General features: G+C 45.7%; 1 protein-coding gene across 1 annotated transcript in view; it reads left to right on the top strand.

Annotated features, from left to right (window-relative positions):
* The window catches only part of LOC146808570 (pepsin A-like), a 78,184-nt gene extending 53,690 nt beyond the window's left edge, over positions 1 to 24,494 (top strand). Inside the window, exons 8-9 of the mRNA XM_085620642.1 lie at positions 22,470 to 22,568; positions 24,179 to 24,494. Coding sequence (XP_085476768.1) covers positions 22,470 to 22,568; positions 24,179 to 24,307 — 228 coding nt within the window. The 3' untranslated portion in view covers positions 24,308 to 24,494. The remainder of the gene's footprint in view (positions 1 to 22,469; positions 22,569 to 24,178) is intronic.
* Positions 24,495 to 24,727: the final 233 nt, after the last annotated feature.

Here is a 24,727-nt window from a genome sequence, read left to right as displayed (position 1 = left end):
CTCCAATGTTATAGGGAGGGTTCGGGGGGTTTTACCCGAGAAAATTTTGAAAAAAGAGTGAGCAAATGGTGCATTTTAAAGCATATTTGCAAAAGCAAGAAGGTTAATAAAGCAATGGTCATAGTGTCTTTTCAGACTCACAAGCCTGTCAATAAATCTGCCGGCACTGCTCCAGCTCAGCTGTCCTTACAGACTCCTGTACACCCTTTAGCACTCCCAGGCCTGCCAGTAAGTCTAACGTCACTGCCCCAGCTCCACTATCCTTTCATACTTCCAGGCCTGGATCCACACAAATGGGATCCACACAAATGACTTACATCTACCAGTGAAATGTATGATTATTGGCTTTGTCCATAAGTGTTGCATGTTGTGGTTTATTTAAAACACCAAATGCTAATTGTGAAACACGTAGCCAACCTTATTTGATGAACATGATGTATAACTGAGTATCGGGTGATATCAGGACAAGTTTGAAGCCACCCAGCTTTGGTTGTACAAGACACAAAACGTTAGATTACAGGCAGTGGCTAAGTCCTATGGTTAACACAATTGGTAACAAAACACCTTTGAAAGCAGATAGCATGCGCCTTTGGTAAATGTTATGTTACTATGCGCACGTGACGCAAAACAATTGCACAATCACAGTTCTCCACAGAACACTTCCGAAGAGAACATCAAACCCACTTCAACTGTAAGGTTTTCAATGCTGTACTTGTTGCACTCAGTCCACAGACAGTGCCACAACCCGAGAGGTGAACAACAACAAAGACGTGGGACTGGAATTCCATTCAAAGTTTAAAGCATTCAAGTATTACTTACCGAGAAGTCACAACATGCATTCAACATACAGCGGGCACGACAGAGCACCCACCTGCAAGAGTATCGCGACATAGATATTCCCTGTTTCATGCGCTTTAGGCATATATGCTGCCAATGCTAGGGAGCCGGTTTATGGGCTTAAACACACAACATTAAAAAAGCTAATTTAGTTACTAAACGGAATTTGTCCATATCTAATTTTAGCCTAATGTTAAGACACGTTCGAAACATACGTAGCAGACCCATTAAACAGCCGCAGGACCATGGCAGCAATGGATTTACCAAACACTCAGGGGTAATCTGGGTGTACAGCCTCGACATCATGCTGGACGCTGTAAAATAACACGATGGTAACACCAATACACCCGAAACATGCACAGCTTTCGGTGCATTACGAACCGCTCACACCGTCAACTATCAGCTGCAACTTTTCCAAAATGAGAGCAGGCACCCTTCTACTACAGTGCCTTGGAGTACAGGTTACAGAACGAGGCTCCCTGCATTTCAAAACCACTATGCACATTTTGTACAGGGATAATTAAAACAGTTATAAAAAAAAAACAGAACACAGTCAGGAAGGGGATGCCAGCCAAACTTGCCGAATACCAGGGAGACGATACCCAACCGTATTCGTGAAAATCAGAGGCTTACCCGCTCGTTTACAGGCAGTGGCTAAGTCCTATGGTTAACACAATTGGTAACAAAACACCTTTGAAAGCAGATAGCATGCGCCTTTGGTAAATACAGTTGAAAAGTAAACCCGTAAAACAGGTTTTGGAAATGTTAAATTACACCACATGCAAAAAGGCAGAATGACCACTGCTAATAGTTCAAACGTGCACAGAAGGAACCACGTGACATACACCAGCGACGGCCCGGGTCACAGTCAGGAAACCTTAACCACCCTAAAATAAATTAAAAAACACTTACCTGACCGGTGACCGCCTCGCCTTCTCCTGGCCCGCGTTGGCGCCTCTCTGCTCCTTCAAACGGTCCGGAACACCGTGACGCGCAAGTGACTGGCAACCCGGCCCTCAGCCAATCCTGGCGTTGCAGCAGCGCCAGGATTGGCTGACGGCACCGCCTACTCCTCGCCCGCCGCCTGCCCATTAGGAGACCGAGGGGCTCCTAATGGGCATGCGCAAGGCAGCAAAAACACAAGTACGCATGACTGGGCACGGAGTAAAATAATAAGCTCCATGCCCACTCATGCGCACTTGTGCTGCCTTTCCCAAATGTGTCTGACAATGATGTCAGTCAACATGACGCGGACCGCCCACGGTCCGACGTCATGCTGACTGACATTCACAGAGGAGGGAGAGCTGCGGGCACGAGGCGCGGGCTTCACAGAGGAGAGGGAGAGCTGCGGGCGCGAGGCGCGGGCGGGGGGGCTACGCCCCCACGCCCCAATGGACGCACCGCGCCTGACGGCAGGTGGGCGTGCTTGGTCAATAACGAAATGAAAGTATTCTTCAGATAGCGAGTTGGGTGTCTGTGTCAGTGCTTGGGGATGACATGATATGTAGTCCGCTGGGTTCTCTGCGTTTCCTGGTTTGTGAATAATGGTGTATGTGTGGTCTTGCAAGCGGATCCCCCACCTCTCAATCCTTGGAGGCATCTTTGCTCTTGGGTTGCCGAAGATGGTGATGAAGGCCTGATGGTCGGTGATAAGTGTAAAGTGCTTCCCATATACAAATAAGTGGAAGTGTTCGCATGCCCACACGACTGCCAGACTTTCTTTCTCTGGTTGGGAGTACGCCTTCTCTGTGTCAGTTTGGCTGTGGCTGGCATATGCTATGATGTGGCACTGGTCTCTCTCATCATCATACTGAACTAGGATGGCACAGAGGCCAATGGGGCTGGCGTCAACTGTGATTTCGGTTTTCCATTTGGGGTTGAAGTAGGCTAAATGAGCGGCAGAGCTCACAGCCTTTTTGATCTTGTTGAAAGCATGCTCGCATGTTTTGGACCAGTGACATGCTTGACCTTGTCTTGTTAACCCTCGCAGCGGGTAGCTGATGGTTGCATAGTCTTTGATGTATCGGGCACAATAGCTGGCCGTGCCCAGGAAGGACCGAATGTCGCTGACATCGCGAGGTTGTGGTGTGTCAGCGAGTGCTGAGACTTTTTCGGGATCCGGTCTCATGCCGTCTTCAGAGAAGATGTGGCTGTAGAACTTGAGAGTTGACCTGTGGAATTCACACTTGTCTCTGTTGAGTGTAAGGTTGCCGTTAAGAAGGGCATGACACACGCGGTCTAGGGCTTTGTCATGGTGTTCGCCTGTTGAACCAAATACAAGGATGTTGTCACTATAGTTGAATGAGTTTGGAATGTGGTGGATCACTCGCCGAACGGCTTCTTGAAAAATTTCCGCCGCTGAAGAGATACCAAAATTAAGGCGTTAATATCTGAAAATTCCTTGATGTGTGGTAAATGTGGTGATGTATTTCAATTTTTCATGGCGTTCGAGCTGGTGGTATCCTTTGTTGAGATCTAATTTTGAGAAGACTGTCGCTCCGTTCAGGCGAGTAATCATGTTGCTGATATGAGGTCCAGAGTGTCTTTCCCGTTCACCGGCTGTGTTCGGAGCTCGCATGTCCACGCACAGGCGCACCTTGTTCTCATGTCCTCGCTTAGGCACGACTACCACAGGTGACACCCACGGAGTAGGTCCGGATGACCATTCTATGAAGTCCGCTCTCAGCAGGTCTTGAAGCTCGTCATCGACTGCTTGTTGGAGGTGGAACGGTACTTTCCTGTGGTGTTGGGATACTGGTGTTACTTGCTCATTTATGTGTAGTTTGACTTTTACCTTGGCTAATTTTCCTAGTCCCAAAAACAGCTTTGGGAATTTGTTTATTATTTCAGGTAAGTCATCCACTTTGAATAGGATCTCTACCAGCTTTAGCCGTTCTGCTGTGGGTAGGCTGAGGAGGCAGTCAGCAGCTTCAGGACCTTCTATTACGTGAATTTAGGCCTGGATTGTCTTTTTCCTTGTAAGTTAGCGTTGTGGGAAATCGTCCTAGGCACGGCAGTTGTTCCTTGGACATCCACATGTAGATGCGCACTGCAGCTGGTTCTAACTTCGGTTTCGGGTGCATTTTCTCATATTCCGTCATGCAGATGTAGTTGAGTGACGCTTCTGTGTCCAAAACAAATTTGGCGGAGTAGTTTCCCATTTGAATGTCTAGTTGGGGGTATTTCTTCAACCGGTCTGGGTCTGCCACCATGCACATGTATTCATCACTGTCTTGTGATATGGGAGTGAGGGCGGACGATTCTCTTGATGTCGACCGGCGAGATCGATATGAGGCCGGTGACTGGGTGCGAGACCTGGACGAGCTAGTTGAGCGGTCTCTCCTTCCATGCACCGCCCTCACATGGTGGCGTGTTCCAGTGCTTCGTCTGGCTGGTCTGGCTTCTTTATGCCAAGTTTGGCACATAGCTTCGAAGTGATTGTCTCTTCCACATCGGTGACATGGTTGTCCCATGGCCGGGCAGGTGCCTGTATGTGGGTAGTCCAGGCCACAGCGATAGCAGTGTGGCGGTTGTTTCTGGGTGTTGCTGTTTCTGGTCCCACCACGGGATGAACTCGTGGGTTTGCCAGGCTTCCGATGGTCCGACCGACATCTTACTTCCGCCTGGGACTGAACTTGGAGGGCTTGTTCTCGTTTTTCCGTTTTCCCAGCTTCCATTTTCTTTGCGTGTTCTTCTGCTTGATCATTTATACGGGTGAATTCCTCAATGTCGTTGAGTGAGTAGTGTTTCTTTAGTAGCTGATGTTGTAGTGACTTTGATTGGTAGCCTTCGATGATGCGTAGGCGAAGCGCATCTTCAGTATTAAAGTTATCAAACTCACAGTATCGTGCCAGACTCTTTAGTCGTGAAATGAAATCGCCCATGGATTCATCGCGTTCTTGGATGCGAGATTGAAGGTGTAGCGTTCGTAATCTAGGTTATGTTTGTGAAGAAATTTCCTGTTCAGAGCTTCTCTCACGTCTGCATACGACGCGGCGTTCACCGGAGGCAGTTCTTTGATTATTTGTCCAATGTCTTTGCCCACTAGGTATCTTAGTGCTATGAGTTGATGGTCGGGGTCATTTACTCTTGAGCCTTTTATAAAATCTTCGAAGTCCTCTATCCAGCTCTTCCACTTGGGGCCCATGCTGTTTCCAGAGGTCAGTATTAGAGGTTCGGGGGGCGCAGGACCGATACCCCCATTAGTATGGGTCCATATGGCAAAGCTGGGGCGGAACCTGGCGTTGCATCTCGTGTGGAATCAGGTTGATTGGACATGGTGACGTGTTGTTATCTTCACTGTCCCCTCTGATACTTTCCCCAGCGTTTACAAGGTCTCAAGATATCTTTTGGCGGGCTCGGAATGCTTTTTAAAAAATATTTGCCTGACTTAAAGATGGCCGCCGGAACGGTGACAGTGCTTTCCTATGGGGTTGATTCCGGTCCAGGGAAGACATGGCTTGGCAGTTCGGGCTGGACTGTTCCCAGGAGGCACAGAGTCAAGACTGATTTGCATATGGCCATGTCTAAACTGGGGTGGCGTGGTGAGCAAAATAACAATGGATTAAACCCAGATCTGTGACTGGGGGTGAATGTTTTGCCAATGTGCAACATTCCGTCCATCATCTTGTGTGTTTTGATTTCCTATGGGGTGCCTGACTTTAACATGGCCGCCAGATGTGACTCCTGTATTGCTGGTCCAATAAGTGAGGGGTTAATGCTAATACCCCAATGCCATGCACTTTCATCAGTTTTGATGACTGAGGGGCCTGTCTTGCAGGGCGCTCTCATCAGGGCTGTGAGAGTGAGTCGATCGGCAGTGCTCACTCGCCCTGATGATAGTGTGCCTCTTTTTGCGGCCGTAGCGACCGTCAGCGCCGTTGTCTCATCATGCAGGGCTGGAGGGGGGTGTCCTCGGATCCCATCCTCGTCGCCAGTTTTTGTATCGCGTGTTTAAATAATACGCGGACACGAGGTAACCTTTAGGCTTCTTTGTTATTCCCAGGCCATCTTCTTAACTGGCGCTCCCTCGCGCCGCCCCTCCCCATCCCTTTCCTGCCATGCCTGACCCGGAAGTTCTGGACAGAGTCGGGCATGGCGACACGACAGGTGATATTTTTGCTTACAATATTCTGAAATATAACCTCATCTAATGACCACTACAAGGGTCATCGAGGCCCAGCCATACGACATGGTTGACATTCGTCATCCAAGAAGACACCGTTGTTCACCCTAACCTTAGTCAGTCCATGAATAATCACCAGCGAAAGGATTGTCATAAAATCATTGAGATTACCGCAGTGGTATGGTAACCGAACATCGTGGTTAGGGTATCACCTGACACAAATATCATGTGCTATATATTGCTTCCCGAAAATTGTTTACATTGTGTCACTTGTTACATTGTGTCACTTGCTTTTAACAGTTGATATTACGAACTCCTAAAAGCCTACCTGATCCGCTGACAGACCTCATACCACGCAGCCGACTGATCGCTGCGGTGGTAATTGTTTGTTTGTTGTTTGAGCGGCCGCCATCGCAGGCGTGCTCACTAGCCACGCCCCCTTGAGGCCACGCCCCTTCCATCTCATTTCCTATAACATGTGCCTGGGCAGGAAGCGCAGCGGACGAGCGCAGCGGGAGCGCCGTTTGCGCGCCGAAGGCGCGCCTAAGGCAAGCCCGTCTGCGCCCGTCCGCGACAAGACCGCGACAGGCGCAGGAAACTCTGCCCATCCTTCATCCCACATCTCCTACCAACCTAGCGACCTCCTTCAACTACAGGTCACTAAACAGTGTCCTTGTATACTAGACCCAGCTGCACTTTCAGGCCCAGTCAGTTGCAAACACTGCCACTGGTCTACTGGCCTCTTCTCAGCTATTCCATCGGCCAATATACCTCCGGCTCCTCTGCCCTCCCTCAAAGGTGGTCTGATCAACGCACGATCCATGTGCAAGCACAACCAAGATATACACGACCTTATCTTGGAGTCCGACCTAGACTGCCTCATGATAACTGAGACATGGCTAACAGCAGATAGTAATCCTGATATTGCTGTTGCCCTTCCTCTAGGATATTCGCTCTTCAGGGAAGATAGAGCTAAGGGCTGAGGTGGAGGTGTCGCTATCATCCTTAAAGACACCCTCCCTTGCCACACTTTTAGTCTAGAGCCTTTAAAAAAGACAGAAGGACTAGGCTTTTCTATTAAATTGAACGATCACACTTCGTTCACAGGCGGTCTGATATACCGCCCACCCGGTAACGCATCTGAATTCCTTGATTCACTGTATGATTCCTTAGGTCAATTCTCACTCAGATATCCATTCTTCACCCTCCTGGGTGATTTTAACCTTCACCTAGAATCTAAAATAGATGCTCAAACCATCAACTTCGTACAAACCCTCGGCATGTTCAATTTTAAGCAACTTGTCACCTTATCAACCCACTCCCTAGGCCACACCCTGGATGGAGTCTGCACAAACTCTCCCTCCTTGATCACACTATCCCCTTTGTCTCAGATCTGGTCTGATCACTCCCTAATCCCATTCCACTTTCTGAGTGACAATTTACCCAACCGTAACAAAGTTGTCTCTCGCCCTGACAATCATATCAATTGGAAAAAGGTTCAGGATAACATCACTCTTAATCCCTCAATGCAAACTCAAGCACCCACCCTTTCTGGCATTGTCGATACCGACGCCGATCTTTTTCACAACTGGATCTCTCAAGAAATTAAATCCAGACTCCCGCCCCCACGCCCCCGCACCTCCCGGGAAATTACCAAAACAAATGCCCCCTGGTTCACACCAGAACTTGCAAATGCGCATCGGCTATGTAAAAAAGCAGAAAGAAACTGGCGAAAGACACACGAGGCCTCTAACCGTATTTCCTACATTGCGACAAGGAAAAATTACCTATTGGAAATCAAACTGGCTAAAAAACACTATTATGTCAACGCCATCAAAAACGCTGGCCAAAAACAAAAGGTGCTGTTCGCTATAGTTAAATCCTTCACGCAGCCTAAGGCTCTCTTACCTGAAATCCCCCCTTCCCAGAAATTTTGTGACCAAATCTCCGATTACTTCGAGGACAAAATTGCTTCTATCCAAATCAATTTCCCCCCCCCCCATCACTCCCCCTCTGCCCCTTCCACTGGTCCCCCAAGGCTGCACACTAAGTAGTTTCCCCTCTGTCACTTTTGAGCAGTCGAGACAAGCCATCCTGGCCTGCAAATCGGGCGCCCCGTCCGATCCTTGTCCCCTAACATACTTCACCAATTAATTGACGAGGTTAACCCGACCATCAACAAACTAATCAACTCCTCGCTTAGCTCAGGCTCTGTACCCAGCCGTTGGAAAAAAGGAATTGTCAAACCCCTTATGAAGAAAGCAAATAAATCCCCAACTGACCTAACCAACCTCCGCCCAATTTCGCTACTCCCGGCTTTGGGAAAAATTACGGAACACCTAGTCCACAACGAACTTAAACGCTACCTGGATGAAAACAACCTTCTTCATCCCCAACAATCTGGTTTCCGCCCCAAGCATTCGACAGAAACCGCTCTTATCGAACTCTCTGACACCATAAAATCCCTACAAGATCAGAGAAAAAACTCCATTCTAATCCTCCTCGACTTAACGGCGGCGTTTGATACCATCTCCCACGCCATCCTCATCTGTAGACTCAGAGACATTGGCATCTCTGACTCCGCCCTATCTTGGATAAAGTCTTTTCTCTCCGACCGATCCCAAACAGTCGCTCTGGGCACATTCCACTCCAATGACAAACTTGTCCCCTCAGGCGTCCCGCAAGGATCCATCCTTAGTCCCCTCCTATTTAACATTTATCTTATTCCCCTTCTTAATCTGATAGAATCATTCGGCATTCCTGTCACTTCATATGCCGATGACACACAACTCATTGTGCCACTGGATGAACGATCCACCAAAGCTGAACTTAACCTGAAACACTGCCTGACCGAAGTATTTCGATGGATGGACAACAACCACTTGAAATGCAACTCGAGTAAAACGGAGATCCTCCCGATTGGTATCAACTGCTCCTTCTCTCCAGCACTTTGGTGGCCAGATAATTCTGCTGCCCCCCCCCAGACAGTATCGTCAGCGCGTAATATCGGCGTAATCTTTGACTCCGAACTCTCCTTTGAGCAGCATGCCAGAACCGTCGCAGGCAAATGCTTCGGAACGATCAGATCCCTGAGAAAGTTTTTCGACTTCCTCCCCGTCGATGCCAGAAAGACAGTAGCAGTAGCACTTATAATCTCACGACTGGACTACTGCAACGGCCTGCTTGCAGGAGTCAAAAAGAGCACCATCCTAAAACTGCAGAGCGTTCTGCATACAGCTGCCCGTCTTGTCTTGGGCCTACCCCGCCGATCCTCTATCTCTGCAGCGCTCCGTTCACTTCACTGGCTCCCCCTTCACAAGAGGATCCTCTTCAAAATCCTGATTATAGCCTTTCGTGCCTACAACCAAACAGGCCCTAAATATCTCGCCAAGCGCTTTCCCCACTATTTGCCCAACCGTCACCTTCGTTCAACTCACGACAACCTCATCCTTCCCCCTAAATACAATCTGAAAACGAAGGGTGAGAAGACTCTCAGTTTCCTTGCAGCCAAAGCTTGGAATAAACTGCCCAAAACACTCAGACAACAAACCCAGGAAAAACCCTTTAGAAAGCTCCTAAAGACATGGATCTTTAATCTCTCTGATGATTACTCCAAAGCTTCCATATAAACTCTCATGGTCTGGTTCTTTTAGGATCCTCAGCGCCAAGATGCTCCCTCCGGAGCGAACGTTGCGCTTTAGAAATACCCCGCAAAATACCACCCTACACCCAATATTTAGGAAACAAGGGGCATATTACAAGCAGATATGGATATTGACACCAGAACGTCACTTTTTTGACCCCTTCACATAGACAGCGAAGTTTATAACCGGCGCTAGGTGAATCGCAGGGGTGCACCGTATTATTGTAAATACGGCACATCCCTGCGTTTTCATAATGTTGGAGCGCAGCATTATCAATTGCGGCGTAACACCGTGCTCCGCCATTCTGTTGTGAATGCGCCCCATATGTTTCAGACAAATCTGCACTACGCATGTGTAAACCCATCTCTAACTTGCTGATTAACATCTAGTTATGGCATCACAAGTCATCTGTAATAAAAGATGAAGTAGCTTCTCAATTGTAATAATGTATTACTGTTGATTTTTGACATCCTAGTGTGACAGTATGAAAGGTAGGGCACAGAGCTAAAACAAAACTGCTGCTTATACAAAGAAAGAGAAAGCTAGCTTTCTGACTCTTCTGAATTATTTTTAATGACAGTGAGTAGCCTTTAGCAGACACGGAGACATTTATAGCAGTGTGTTTATTTCTACTGCTTAATTTCGGTTTACAGGTTGCCACTCACCCTGATTTGCAGCTTTTTAAAAAAAATGTAACGAGATGACAATAAAATGTTTAAAGCTATTTAGTGACGTTGCTTCCCTGCACATTGTTGTTTGCATGTAATACATGTGGAATCTACATACCTGCATACATACTACCTCAGGAGAAGCAAACAAACAAGGAATGATGATGGTTGGGGGAGTTTGTATGATCTGAGAATTTTGAGAAATATAGGGCCTCATGTACTGATTTTCTACTCGCAAAAAAGAGAAGACTATATGGTGAGGTACCTCCTCTGTGACTTGAAATATTTTTATAATGTACGGAAGGGGTGGTTTATCCCACCTGGTATCGGTCTTTCTGGTAGGCATTCTGTAGCCTCCAATGGATCCACCATGAAAGAGTCAGGCACAGAATCTTCATGCCTGTCAGAGGATGAGACGGTCTCAGTGCGTCGAGCCGAAACCCTATGAAGGTTGGACCTTCTTCTCCCCACCCAGCCCTTCCATCGTCTGATGCGGGTGTGCTGTCCGCGCCCTGGGAGAGGAGGCACAGTTGGGTGGTTGAACCTTTTCTATGAAGTCAACAGGACTCTGAAATAAACTGCAGCCCCCAAGAAGGCTGACAAGGAAGGACCCTAAGGTCAAACTATGCCTGAAGATACTACTGGTTGAGTGTGTTGTCTCTCAGGAAAAGTGGGGCTAAAGTACAAACATATTTTGCTGTCTGAAAGCCTACACTTTGGAAAAATGCAGGGCATGTGACTTCCAAATACATGTTTGCAATGTGCAAAATGTAATGTGCAATTTATGAATGGCTCTTGATGGCAGTTGTGGTTGAAAATCATTGATAAGTAACATCTAAGGTGTCCCCCTGATGCCTGACTGTAGGTGTGAAGCAGCACACATGCAAGGATGGAAGTCTGCTGCCCCTTGAAACATACCTCCTGCCTCATTATCATTCTTGAGACAGCAGCTTCTGAGCCCTCCTGTGGATACCAGCTAGCACATCAGTCACACTGCACATGTTGGCAGGTGGCAGCCCATGGTGTGCAGTCTGTACGTCCTGGCTGTGGATCTGCCCATGATATATCAGGCTCAGTGTATTCTGTTTGATAGAACCAAGATATCCTCTTGAAAGTAAAACAATTCTTTATTGCTATGTTAGTCAAAACCATACAATAGCATTCACCATACATAAAAAGAGCTGAACCGGACTGACATACATGAACTAAAAGAACCTGTACACAGGTTTATTAGGATGGCTTAACAAGTGAACTGTGAGCTCTGTGGCAGAGATTTAACAAATGCAGCAACTATGGATTCATGACCGCTGACAAGTTTCAGCTCTGACTGGTTGAAGACGACATTCTCCTGCCATTACACGTATGACAATGACCACAGTCATGAAGAAGGCCTCACATATGCACCAATACACTGTTAGGGAATGAGAATGTTCTGGTAAGGCAGAGTCGAACATCCCACCCTGGCAACCCAGAAACAAGTACACACCAGCAACGCCGAAATGAGAGCACACCCCTGTGTTAGACCTGTCAGCCTTAGGGTGGTCTTCTCCCAGACCTTTTGCCTTCACCCTCCTATTTTGCTGAATTTGTTTTTGTTGGCTTTAGGACTCTGTGCACTTTACCACTGCTAACTAGTGTTAAAGTGCTTGCGCCTTCTCCCTAAAACATGGTATAATTAGCTTACACCTGATTGGCATATTTAATTTACTTTTAAGTCCCTAGTGGAATGGTATACCATATTCCCAGGGCCTGTAAATTAAATGCTACTAGTTATTTTGCTAGCCACTTAAGTAGCCCCTTAAAACATGTCTCTGGCCTGCGATTGCATCCTGCATGCAGTTTTACACTGCCAATTCGACTTGTCAATATGACCCCTTTTCCAAGCCTTAAACTCCCCTTTTATTGCATATATGTCACCTCTAAGGTGAACTCTAGTTAGCCCACAGGGAGGGAAAATGCATTGTAATTGAAAGGTTAGACCTACTTTTAAGTTTTACATGTCCTGGCAGTGTAAAGATTCCACTGGGTTACATTATTACATTTAATATGTGCTAATCTTTCATGGGGAAAGAGTAAATGCTTTATGTTTGGTGTCTGAGAAATTGAATTAAAAATCCTCTTTAATGGTAATGTTGGATTGTAAATTGCAATTTTGAAAATGCCTATTTTAGACAGTTGTCATTTTCTTGCCCAGAATATTTTCTGGCTGGAGCTTGTTCCAAGGGCACATGATGGGGTATAGTTGTCAGCTGAACTTTGTTTATTTCTCCCAGACAGACTAGCAGAGACAGAGATTAGGTGTGTCTGGATGTGTCATCACTGAACTGGCCTAGGTGTGGAGGTGGGCACAGGCCCAATTACTACTCGATAGGCTGTGCTCTCAAAGGACTTTTCACTCCTACATTTGTTCATGCAGCAAGCTTGGTGTCAGTGTTGGGGAAGCAGGAAAGGTCAAGCACTTCAAAGTGAATTCTCTAGAAACCTCCCTTGCTTCGAAGGAGGCACCAGGTATAAAAATTGGACCCTCAGGCCCACTCTTAAGTTCACATTCTGGACTTGAAGAAGGAATCTCATAGAACTGCCCGCTGCTGTGGCCTGCCGTGCACTTCAGAGAACTGATTTGGTACACCTGGAAAGACTGCTCTGTTGCCAGATGCCTGCCTTGAGCCCTTAGAGGTCTGCCCTGCTGCTTGAGTACCCTGTTTCACTGATGAATCTAGGACTACCAGAGTGACTCCAAGGGCTAGTTGGCTGGCCTCCTGATCTTGACCTCAGGGACATAAAATGCTCCAACCATCTTGAACCACACCTAGACCCAGCCTGAGTGTTTCCTAACCCCCAAATGGTACCGCTCCAGGCCTGGACCGCGGGTGATGGTGCTGAATGTATCCAGATAGCCAAATCCAAAACCTGGGACTTTGAAAGTGTTTGGCTGAAAACTGCTCTGACAACCGAGAGGAGACCGGAACAACCTGCTCATTTATCCATCGAATGTGCGTCGCTGGTCGGCCAGACTGCGCGGCTGCTCTCACAATGGTCTCCTTCGCAGCACCTCCAGAAGTGCTTGCCTTTGCCTCTCACAAGAGCACTTTTCAATGTATTACCCAGGGTAGAAAACTTCCTGGAAGAAGTGAGTGAAACCCCAAATGTTTTGAGTTTTTGGAAGTTCACGAGTGCAGCTTTCACATCACACTCACCTTCCACTACTGATACCAGACTTTCAAACGTTGCAAATCTTCCATACTACGGTAATTTGCACCTTCCTAAATGCCCCTTATGATGTTAGAATATGAGCACTTAAGTTGAAAAAAAAGTTGCGAATAGAGCCCAAAGGTATTATTTACTGGTCATAAGAAACTAGTCACAATTTGTGATGAGTATTTTGAAACCAGTAAGTATTTTTTTTAAAACATTTTATTAACAAAAAACAAAGATGCACCTTTGATCATTACAGAATATTTCAATGCAGTACTCCTGGTAGCATATTAGCCTGTATATCACACTAAGGGGTACGAATAATGGAGAAAAATAAAGCATCAGACATCACTGACTCCAAATGAATGTATCTCACAAAAAGTGATGAAATGCTTATGTCCTAAGAGGGAGACATGTGTGTATGAGGAAGGGAGGCCAAGAAAATAATTCTTTTAAAGACGAGAACCCTCACTCACCCGAGGGTGACATGCTTCATCATTGGGTCCCCTCTTGCACACTGTAACCGCAAGGTATACAGTGTGAGCTACAACTCTCAAAAAAGGGGGGACAAGAGAGGAGCGTGAGGTGTTTTAATGGGGGTATCCAAAGTGACAGGGGGAGTAAGGGGCAGAGTGTGAAAAGAAACAGTGTGTAGGTAAGTAAAACTAGCTACAGGGTAACAAAATCAATTTTAATAGTAGTTCCCATCAGCTAGGATTAAAATGAGGTGATCTAGGATTAACAAAATATCCTAGTAATTGGTGGTCGACATGTTTCTGCCAGATGACTTAGTTGTTCGCGGCATTCATCAGGACCTCTCAATATATCACTCTGCTCGTATAATCAAAATAAATGAGTTACAGACCATACTCGTTGGTAGGTAATAAATGACAAAAGGACCAGCTGCAGTCCGGTACAATGTCTCTGAAAAAAATTAACAGTTCATTGTCATTTATACCAACTTAAAAAGTCAACCTCCACATACCAAAAGAAACACCACACACGTGATATGTGTTGCACACGTGATTAAAACACAAATCATTCTGGTGAGTAAGTATTTTCTAGGAACTCACCTAGGGGTAATATTAATTTACCTCTACCTTGCGACGAATGGTGCTAAAGAGCACAGATTGCTAGAAAGATAAAAGACTGGTTCAGAATGGTTTACACAAGTTGCACGAAAAAACATATAGACTAATAGATAAGTATTGCTCTCAATCGATGTAGTATGGCGAGCACTATCTAAAATTCACCCAAACAGCAGTATTTCAAATAAAAATAGGCTTATTCTCATGTCCCAAAAGAAAAGAGAGGGGACGATGGATGGGTGTGACACGCATTCACTTCATGCCACGTCTCACATGTAGATGTAAGGGACGTATTGTGTGCCAAATCACAATCGTATGTATGTAAAAAACACATAAAAATCAATATTCCCAACGAGTGGGTCCAGAGCGTCACTCGCCCGCTCCCAGCTCTTAGAATCATAAAGTTTGACACTACAGGTAAAGTTAGTGGAAACTGCGCTGACCCGCTTTGAAAATGCCCTTGATATCCCCGACATCCATAACCTAACTGGTTGCACCCGCTCGCTCCAGGGCGTCACTCGCCCGCTCCCAGCTCTCAGAATTAAGGGGTTCCACAATGCAAGTAAAGTAAGTGACAAAGCACTCGATACCTCCAACACCCCTAACGATACCGGTTTACAACAGTCACTCCCTGAATTACCTTTCGTTAGTCTGTCTCAGCCTAATTAGAGCACCAACCCGCTGGGGAGAGGCTGCGCGTCTCGCAGTGGTTATGAGCGTTCCCGTGTATCTTCGTGAGTGCGTAAACCCGGAAGTGCAGCAAATAACTTCCGGGCAGCGCAGAATCATGGGAAGTGTAGTTCGCTGTAAGGCGGAGGCGCCAGACACGATTGGAATACAGCACTATGCGCCGTATTGAGGCTATAGTCATGATTACCACCAGTTTAACAATAAATGTGTCGAAATACAACAGATTGACAAACCCAGGACGTCTAGTGTTGCCTCCGTGTGATATGCCATAAAGTCAGCAAAACGGGAGCTCTATACAAAAAAGGGGGGGCTATATGACCACAGTCATACTCATGCAGATATGGTGGCTAAATAAATGGAAGCACTCCATAAAATCGTTCCAAAATGCAGAGCCAGATGCCAATTCCAAAACACATAGTATTGGTAATTACATATGTAGTGCATGTATTAGGCTGTCTATCCCAAAGGGAATCAGACCAGTAACGCAACATAAATGTGTGGTGTTGTGCGGCAACTACAAATGGGAGAAGCTGATATAGGAGACCCGGATGAGGTTACACAGAACACCAGGGAATATCTTCATTCAGACCCCTCAAGTGGCTTTTGAGACGGAACACCCACCGTTGTTCACGGCGGAATAGAACTTGTTCCAATGGTCCCATATTAATATCATAGTGAGGTTTGTCAATAATGACCCATTGAAGGTCGTTTTCTGTGTGGCCCTTCTCAAGGTAATGCCTAGTCATTCGTGTATTCGATTTTTTGCATCGGATGGTACTAAGATGCTCAGTAATTCTTTGTCGTACCTTGCGACATGTCATTCCAATGTAAATCAAATTACAAGGGCACTTAATCATATATATAACCCCACTGGTGTTGCAGTTGGTGTGGTTATTCAATTTCCATGGTCTCCCCGGTAAAATGTCCAGCTCTGTGGTGTGACTGGTGAAGGGACAGCACGAACAGGATCCGCATGGAAAATGACCAACCACAGGATTAGTGTTCCATAGTGTTGTCTGGCTGTTGTGATATACAACGGTTCTTGGTCGTGTATGTACCATGAGGTCCTGCAAGTTACTGCTCCGTTTCAATGCAAACAGAGGTGAGTCCAATGTCAGCTTGCCTGTATTGAGTATGTGCCAATTCTTGTTGATTGCCCTTTTTACATTTGTAGTTAAGTTACTGAAAGTTGTCACACATACCAATCTGTCTGATTTTGGTTTGGTGTATGTTTCCAGGAGTGCCCCCCTGTCATTGTTGCGTGCTCTTTTTGCCGCTCTTTTTACCAATTGTACTGGATAGTGTCGTGCAGCTAGTTCATCAGTTAGTTTCTTTGCATGTTTATAATACTGCACCAATTCTGAACAGTTTCTCCTCAGTCTAAGAAATTGACCGACTGGAAGGTTGGTAAGTAATGCCCTTGGGTGGAAGCTATGAAAGCTCAGTAGGGAGTTACGAGCCATCGGTTTCTGATATAGCTCAGTATGGATCCTCCCATCTTTGGGGTATAGTCGGAGGTCCAAGAAGGGAATGGAGAAGTTATTATTCTCACCAGTAAACCTCAAGTTAGTATCCCGTGTATTGAGCCATATAGAGAAGTCTTCTAGAGACTCCTGGTCACCTTCCCAGATGACCAGGATGTCATCTATATAGCGTTTCCACAGTTTCAGTTGGTCATGGTAAGGATTGTGTAGAGGATAGATGTGTTGAGTCTCAAAATTATGCATGTACAGATTGGCCATACTAGGTGCACAGGTACTCCCCATGGAAGTACCAGTTGTTTGCCAATACAATTGGCCTTCAAAACTAAAAAAGTTTTCTTTTAGTGACAGAGTCGCACATTGCATAACAAAATCATTTGGTGTTTGGTCATCACGTGGATTACTCTCTAATAGATCCCGTATTGTCTCTAAAGTGGCATCCTGCGGTATGTTCGTATACAACGCTTCCACGTCGTATGTGGCCATCAGTTGACTATTGGGGTCAAAGGAGAGGGATTCAAGATGTTGCAAGACGTGTTTGGTATCCTGTAGATACGATGGCATTAAAGATACAAATGGACGGAGGAAATGGTCCACAAATTTCGATAAAGGCTCTAGAAGGGACCCAATTCCAGATACTATTGGCCTCCCAGGAGGGGGTCGCTGATTCTTGTGGATTTTTGGGAGGGCATAGAAGGCTGGTATTTTGGGATTTTTTTGGATCAGGAAATCGGCCTCATTTTTCGTAATCCAGCCAGCCTCTCTCCCTTCCTCTACCAAGGACTTAATTTTCAACTGCAATCGCCTAGTTGGATCTAGCGCAATACGAGTATAAAAATTAGTGTTCTCTAGCTGTCTATGGCATTCTTGTCTGTAGACCTCTGTGTCCATAATTACCGTCGCTCCCCCCTTATCAGCTGGCTTGATCGTGATAAGGGGATCATTACCCAAATTGGAGACACATTGTCTCTCTGAATTGGACAGGTTGCAAAAACCTTGTTTGGTGTGACTGAGGCCCAATTCATAGTCCTTCAGAACCGCTTTTTCGAACGTAAGGACTTCAGGGGGAACCTGTTGTGAAGTGGGCAAGAAAGTAGATTTATTGCGCAGTCCAGTATTGGAACTCTCATCATGTGTTTCTGTCTCTGCATCACTAAAGAAGAAACACAGCCGTACTTTCCGAAAGAATTCCGCCAGTTCCTTGTGTGTCATAAAGTCATCGCCAAGTTTTGTGGGTACAAAGCCTAGACCTTTCGACAGAACACAGATCTCCAGTTCAGTAAGAGATTTGCTGCTCAAGTTGACAATTAAGTTGTTAGCTCGCTCGTGGAGGCTGCCATGCTCCTCGTGATTCTCTGTTCCAGTGCCGGGTCCCAATTGACTCTGGGGGTCTCCGGTGTCTGGCCTCTGTTGCCTCTCCTGCGTCCCCTTCGTCCTCTGCCCTGTCCCAAAAAAGGCTGATAAGACGGGCCACCATAAGGTGGGCCAGGGTGAAAAGGAGGAGGTGGAAAAGACCATGGTTGTGGTGGCCACCAAGGTGTTTGTTGATTCTGGGGGAAAGTGTAGCCTCTGCCTCTACCCCTGCCTCGTCTTTGTTGACGGAAAAGAGATTGGTCTGTGTCTGAGTCAGTGGAATCACTCCACTCATCAGAGTTAGAGGTCCACTCGTCCGTATCCCTTCGCCAACCTCTTGTACCTTTCTTATTACCCTTTTTGATGAGGCCTGCCTGGTAACCGTCAGCAGTATAGGGATACACCTTTTCAAGAGAGAATCTGTCAAGATCTTTCTTGAGTTTGTCGATTTTATACTTGACCAGATCGTCTTTGATCTCGTTCAGATTTTTTGTGATCTCATCAAGCTTCTTTTTGTATACTGAGATTTGTATGCCTGATTTAAGTTGTGTTTCAAGAGATTGGATCTCAATGACTAGTTGATCAGCAGTTTCTTTCGCTGTCGTGATTATCAAAACGAGCCAGTCCCTGGTGCAACGCCAGGCTATTTTGGACCAGTTGGTAACAAAGACTTTGTTGTCTAAAAATAATCTAGGGGTATTGGATACAATAAGGCCAGGAGGAGCTATATTGCCTCTAAGATATTCTGTCAAGATGGCGGCATGTAGAATGGTACGTACTTGATGTTTCTTGATGTTGCTAAGTTTGGTCCATTCTTCTGCATTTGATAAAGTCTGTGAGATATGAGTATCTAGGATGCTAGGTGTATCAAGTATTGCCTGTACTGTGTCCTCATCAAAAGCCAAACCTGTATGTTCAGTCATGTCCATATAGAAATAAATGCTAACAAAGCATGAGCTTATAGGATGAATAATGTGTCTACTTCAAACGGGCAACCAGTCGAACCAATTAAGAACCTAAAAACTTAATGACCCACAGCAATTGCTGTACTTAATATATATCACACTAAGGGGTACGAATAATGGAGAAAAATAAAGCATCAGACATCACTGACTCCAAATGAATGTATCTCACAAAAAGTGATGAAATGCTTATGTCCTAAGAGGGAGACATGTGTGTATGAGGAAGGGAGGCCAAGAAAATAATTCTTTTAAAGACGAGAACCCTCACTCACCCGAGGGTGACATGCTTCATCATTGGGTCCCCTCTTGCACACTGTAACCGCAAGGTATACAGTGTGAGCTACAACTCTCAAAAAAGGGGGGACAAGAGAGGAGCGTGAGGTGTTTTAATGGGGGTATCCAAAGTGACAGGGGGAGTAAGGGGCAGAGTGTGAAAAGAAACAGTGTGTAGGTAAGTAAAACTAGCTACAGGGTAACAAAATCAATTTTAATAGTAGTTCCCATCAGCTAGGATTAAAATGAGGTGATCTAGGATTAACAAAATATCCTAGTAATTGGTGGTCGACATGTTTCTGCCAGATGACTTAGTTGTTCGCGGCATTCATCAGGACCTCTCAATATATCACTCTGCTCGTATAATCAAAATAAATGAGTTACAGACCATACTCGTTGGTAGGTAATAAATGACAAAAGGACCAGCTGCAGTCCGGTACAATGTCTCTGAAAAAAATTAACAGTTCATTGTCATTTATACCAACTTAAAAAGTCAACCTCCACATACCAAAAGAAACACCACACACGTGATATGTGTTGCACACGTGATTAAAACACAAATCATTCTGGTGAGTAAGTATTTTCTAGGAACTCACCTAGGGGTAATATTAATTTACCTCTACCTTGCGACGAATGGTGCTAAAGAGCACAGATTGCTAGAAAGATAAAAGACTGGTTCAGAATGGTTTACACAAGTTGCACGAAAAAACATATAGACTAATAGATAAGTATTGCTCTCAATCGATGTAGTATGGCGAGCACTATCTAAAATTCACCCAAACAGCAGTATTTCAAATAAAAATAGGCTTATTCTCATGTCCCAAAAGAAAAGAGAGGGGACGATGGATGGGTGTGACACGCATTCACTTCATGCCACGTCTCACATGTAGATGTAAGGGACGTATTGTGTGCCAAATCACAATCGTATGTATGTAAAAAACACATAAAAATCAATATTCCCAACGAGTGGGTCCAGAGCGTCACTCGCCCGCTCCCAGCTCTTAGAATCATAAAGTTTGACACTACAGGTAAAGTTAGTGGAAACTGCGCTGACCCGCTTTGAAAATGCCCTTGATATCCCCGACATCCATAACCTAACTGGTTGCACCCGCTCGCTCCAGGGCGTCACTCGCCCGCTCCCAGCTCTCAGAATTAAGGGGTTCCACAATGCAAGTAAAGTAAGTGACAAAGCACTCGATACCTCCAACACCCCTAACGATACCGGTTTACAACAGTCACTCCCTGAATTACCTGTCCTGGCATGTAACAAACACACACCCCAATATTCATACCTCCCCCTCCCGCCGTAGCCACCCCCCCTCCTCCCGCCCACACCTCCATCCCACATCACACCCCTCCCCAGGCCACAAGAATGGCTTAGCTGCGGTGTCAGTCACTTAGCTCGGACTCCGAGTCCGCCACCGGGGGATCACATATATGGCCTCTGAACGTGTTCCATTTTCCCCAAATTCGTTGGGTAAGTATTTTTATGAACTGACCTATGTAACATTAGGTTCATAAAAAATAGAATCAGATTGAGTAGTAATCTGACCAACCTAATTAATATTCATGAGGTAGTTTACAAATTGCAACTCAATTGAATTGTCAACAATCACAGTGATGGAGGCCTGCAAGGGTCAGCAGGCCACCGTTTTACAATGCATTACCCCCTCCTTTGCAGTGTTGGTAAATGTCCAATGCTTTGTGACCACATCTAGGTCTCAAGGCATTGATACGTAAGCTCTCAATTCTTTATCCAGTTGGATTCACATTTTGAGAGGAAGAAACTTCTTTTTGCCACCTAGAACGGAATTAGTGCATAAGAAAATGCATTTTAGTTTTCACAAATGATGAATTGGAGTGTTTGTGACGATTAAAGTGCTTAGTACATCTAGCCCTAGGATCTTAAATTCTACCTCACCAGAAGAACTGTAATGAGCATTGGGTTGATAGTCATATTGAGTGGTGCAAAGGACTATCACAGGCTAGGATACAGGGATGACATGAAAGAGGTGGCTGCAGGGGAGCAGACGGAGAGTGGTGGCAGTACCTGGCATGGTCAGGTACCCAAAACAGCATGACCAATGTCAACTGCATCAAAACATTGGTCTGGTGGTGTACTGGGATGCAGAGTTTGAAATGGCAGAGGCTGCAGGAGTGGTTCACTGGGAAGCGTACTGATGGGCACAAATGGGCACAGCCCTGCTACCAGAATAGTGCAGATAGGAAAGGCGTCATAGCAAACAAACATCAGGTCAGTGTTGTCATAAGAGGGCACCAGAGAGCTCATGTAATGTGCCTGGGCCAACACAAACAAAATGGATTACTTGTGTCTTCCGCCAGTAGGGTCAGGAGGTTAACTCAAGAGATCAAAAAAGACATGCCTAGGTAGAAAACACCCACCCAGGAACAGCGGGAAGATGTGGGTGGGGAACTAAGGACCACAGTAAGGGATCATTTGGTAACATTTACGCAAAGCACGAGCCACCCGTGCTTCACATTCCCTACCCAGGCTAGTGGTCCTTTCAGGTAAAGAGGAGGCTGAAACGGCGTTGCAGTGAGACAGCAGATTGCAGCGCTCTCCAGACTTTTGGTGAATTTGAATGTTTGCCTAATTTCACCTATCAGATGGAGAAGGTGACTATTCTCTCAGCTCTCCATGGACCACAGGGGCCTCTACCTTCATGGGCAGGAGCTGTAGCATGTGTAGAGCTGTGACAGCGAGGTAAGTAACCATCAGCGGAGCGAGTAGATGCAGCCCCCCACCATCTGGTTTTTGATTGTTTTTCGGATCATGGAGGATTGACTACAGAATGGCAGACCCTTGAGTCTGATTTGGAAAAGGAGGTTCACTAGCAACCTTAACTTCCAGATGTGCTAAAGACTGCTCTTCTTCAGACTCATTACATTGATTTTATATTCAGAAACTAGGTAACCCTGATGGAAATTCTGCTATCTTGAACTTGACATCCACATTCCTACAGGGCATGAGGCTGCTGTTGGTTGACAATATCTACAATATAGTGGATTCAATATTTTGTAATGTATATTATAATAAATGATACATCTGTTCGAAAGCTGCTCTTTGGGTTGGCTTCTTGGTTGCCCAAGGTCACTGCCACCTCTAACCACCCTCTCTTGTTGTCCTTCTAGTACGCAGTGAACTGTAATACGATGGGCTCCCTACCAGCGATCATCTTCACCATCAACGGGGTGCAGTACCCGCTTTCTGAGAAGGCCTATATTGCCCAGGTGAGATTCACCATCTCCACATTAGTAGTATGTAGAGAGCCACACACACAATCCATGCAGATGGACCCAGAATGCCAACCAGAAAGGGAGATGGGCCGGGTTATTCTGCCTGGGATAGGTCTTATGAGGATGGACACAGTTCTAAAGTAATCAGCCTCACTCTGGTAGGTATGAGGACTCCTGTTTGATCAAAGATGGAGAGAGCATGTGGACTAACTTAAGGCTCTATAGTGACCCCAGGAAACACTCTGCCTTTTGCATCTCATCAGGGGTTTGACCTTGCAGAAGAACTCTTCAGTGAATGATGCATGTCGGGTCAAGCATGCAACTGGTAGAGTTGAACCCTTCCTCGAAGTATATATGTCTTGCACCGCAGAAAGATAGAGGGCCTGATCGGGTCTTGGCACAATTGTGACGGATAGCCCATCCGTCAAATGACATTCCCATTATATCCTTTGGAACTTGTAATACAGCGGAAAGAGTATCTGTCACATTGGTGATGGATTATCCCATCCGCCAAGATCGTAATACAGCCCAGAAGTCCAAAAGAGAGCACTTTGTCTCCATTCGCGCTAATGTAGAGGACATTCACAATCGCTTGTCCATGAATACAGCTCGCAGATAGATATTTGTAACTTCCTTGTACAAATAAAAATACAGCTTATCTTGACCGAAGTGCATTAGATAAGGTTTTTCAAGAACAATTCTTACATCTTGTAAACCATTTTCTGTAAATAGCTCAGCGTAACTCCGTGCTTCGCGTGACATGCTCATGAGCTTTCAGCAGCGAGACATGCTTACCCAAGGAAAAAACATCTTTGTGAATCTGTGAGCATGTCTTGGTCCTGGAAAGGCATGTGTAGGCCGTGGATAAGCTCACTTTCAGATCAGGTGCACTTCACTGATAAGGCAGTAGTAAGGCTCAAGTATTCATAGAAGAGGGTTTGAGAAACAGGATCTGAGGGCCTACGTTAGAGTTTGGCAGGCAGGTACTCCATCACAAAGTGACTGACAGTAGTATAGCAAGTACGCCATGGACACTGGGGCAAGCAAGAAAATGGCCCCTTTGACTGCCGATAGGGTAGTAAAATGGAGGATTGTCAGGGTTCAATGGGCCCCTCAGAGCTCTGGGCCTCAGGGCCACTGCAACTGCTTCACCAGTGGTAGCTACGCTCCAGGGGATTGATTAGAATAAAATGCACCTGTAATAAGGTGACCATTAGATTTAATGGGGTAACCCAGTAACCCTCAGAACCTGGGTACGTATATGAAAAGGAAAAATTGGTTCTGTTGGGAGTGAACTTGATTTAAGGGACACTAAATGTGTAATAAGGTGGACATTATATCCATAAGGTTATGATGGAGTTACCAGTCTGCAATACTCCAAAAGAAGTCCTCCCTGACCTTGTGCTAACCTTTACTTCAGCTACAGTGGGGATGGAATCATGCCTGAGCAGCAAGGGCTGGTAAAGGCTTTTATCCTGGGGTTTGCCCATTTGGTTTCTGTGACAGTCCATCTTGAAAGTCATTATTTATGGCTAAATAGAAGATCAATAAAAGATACACCTAGAGTCATGCTGAGTCTTTCTTTTATCTTTACCTTTCATTAGAGCTCCTGCACCAGCAACCTACAGGAGTCCTCCCCTGGTCTCTGGATCCTGGGGGACGTCTTCATCCGGGAATATTACGTTGTGTTCGACAGAGCAAACAACCAGCTCGGCCTGGCACCTATCGCCTGAAGGTGACCGGTATACAATATTTACCTCTAATCAACACATGATTTTCCAAAATTGTTAGATGTAAATGACATATGCCAATGGTGGAGTGTATCTTTCCAGGGCTGTGCTCATCATTCAAAGTGGGAGTGATAAATGTGACACTGTATGAGCATAGAATTGGTTAATAAAGAATCTTTGTGAAACCTGACATGTACATTCCCTTCATTTGTAGTGAGAGAAGCGACTGCACCAATTACATCCAATGGGAGAAGAGTGTTCTGTTGTCTGTCTTTGGAATGTGTACTAGGGAGCTGAACAACACACTGTGGGGCATATTAGCAAGAACCTCGATAAAATTATCGCCATTTTAGCGAACGGCGATAATGGGCTTGCTAATATGCATTATAGAATTCCAATAGAAGCCCAGGTTAGATGTCCTGC

The sequence above is a fragment of the Triturus cristatus genome, chromosome 8 (assembly GCF_964204655.1).
Source record: "Triturus cristatus chromosome 8, aTriCri1.1, whole genome shotgun sequence".
NCBI lineage: Eukaryota > Metazoa > Chordata > Amphibia > Caudata > Salamandridae > Triturus > Triturus cristatus.
The sequence above is the reverse complement of the archived record's forward strand: the minus strand, read 5'-3'. Positions and strand labels throughout refer to the sequence as shown.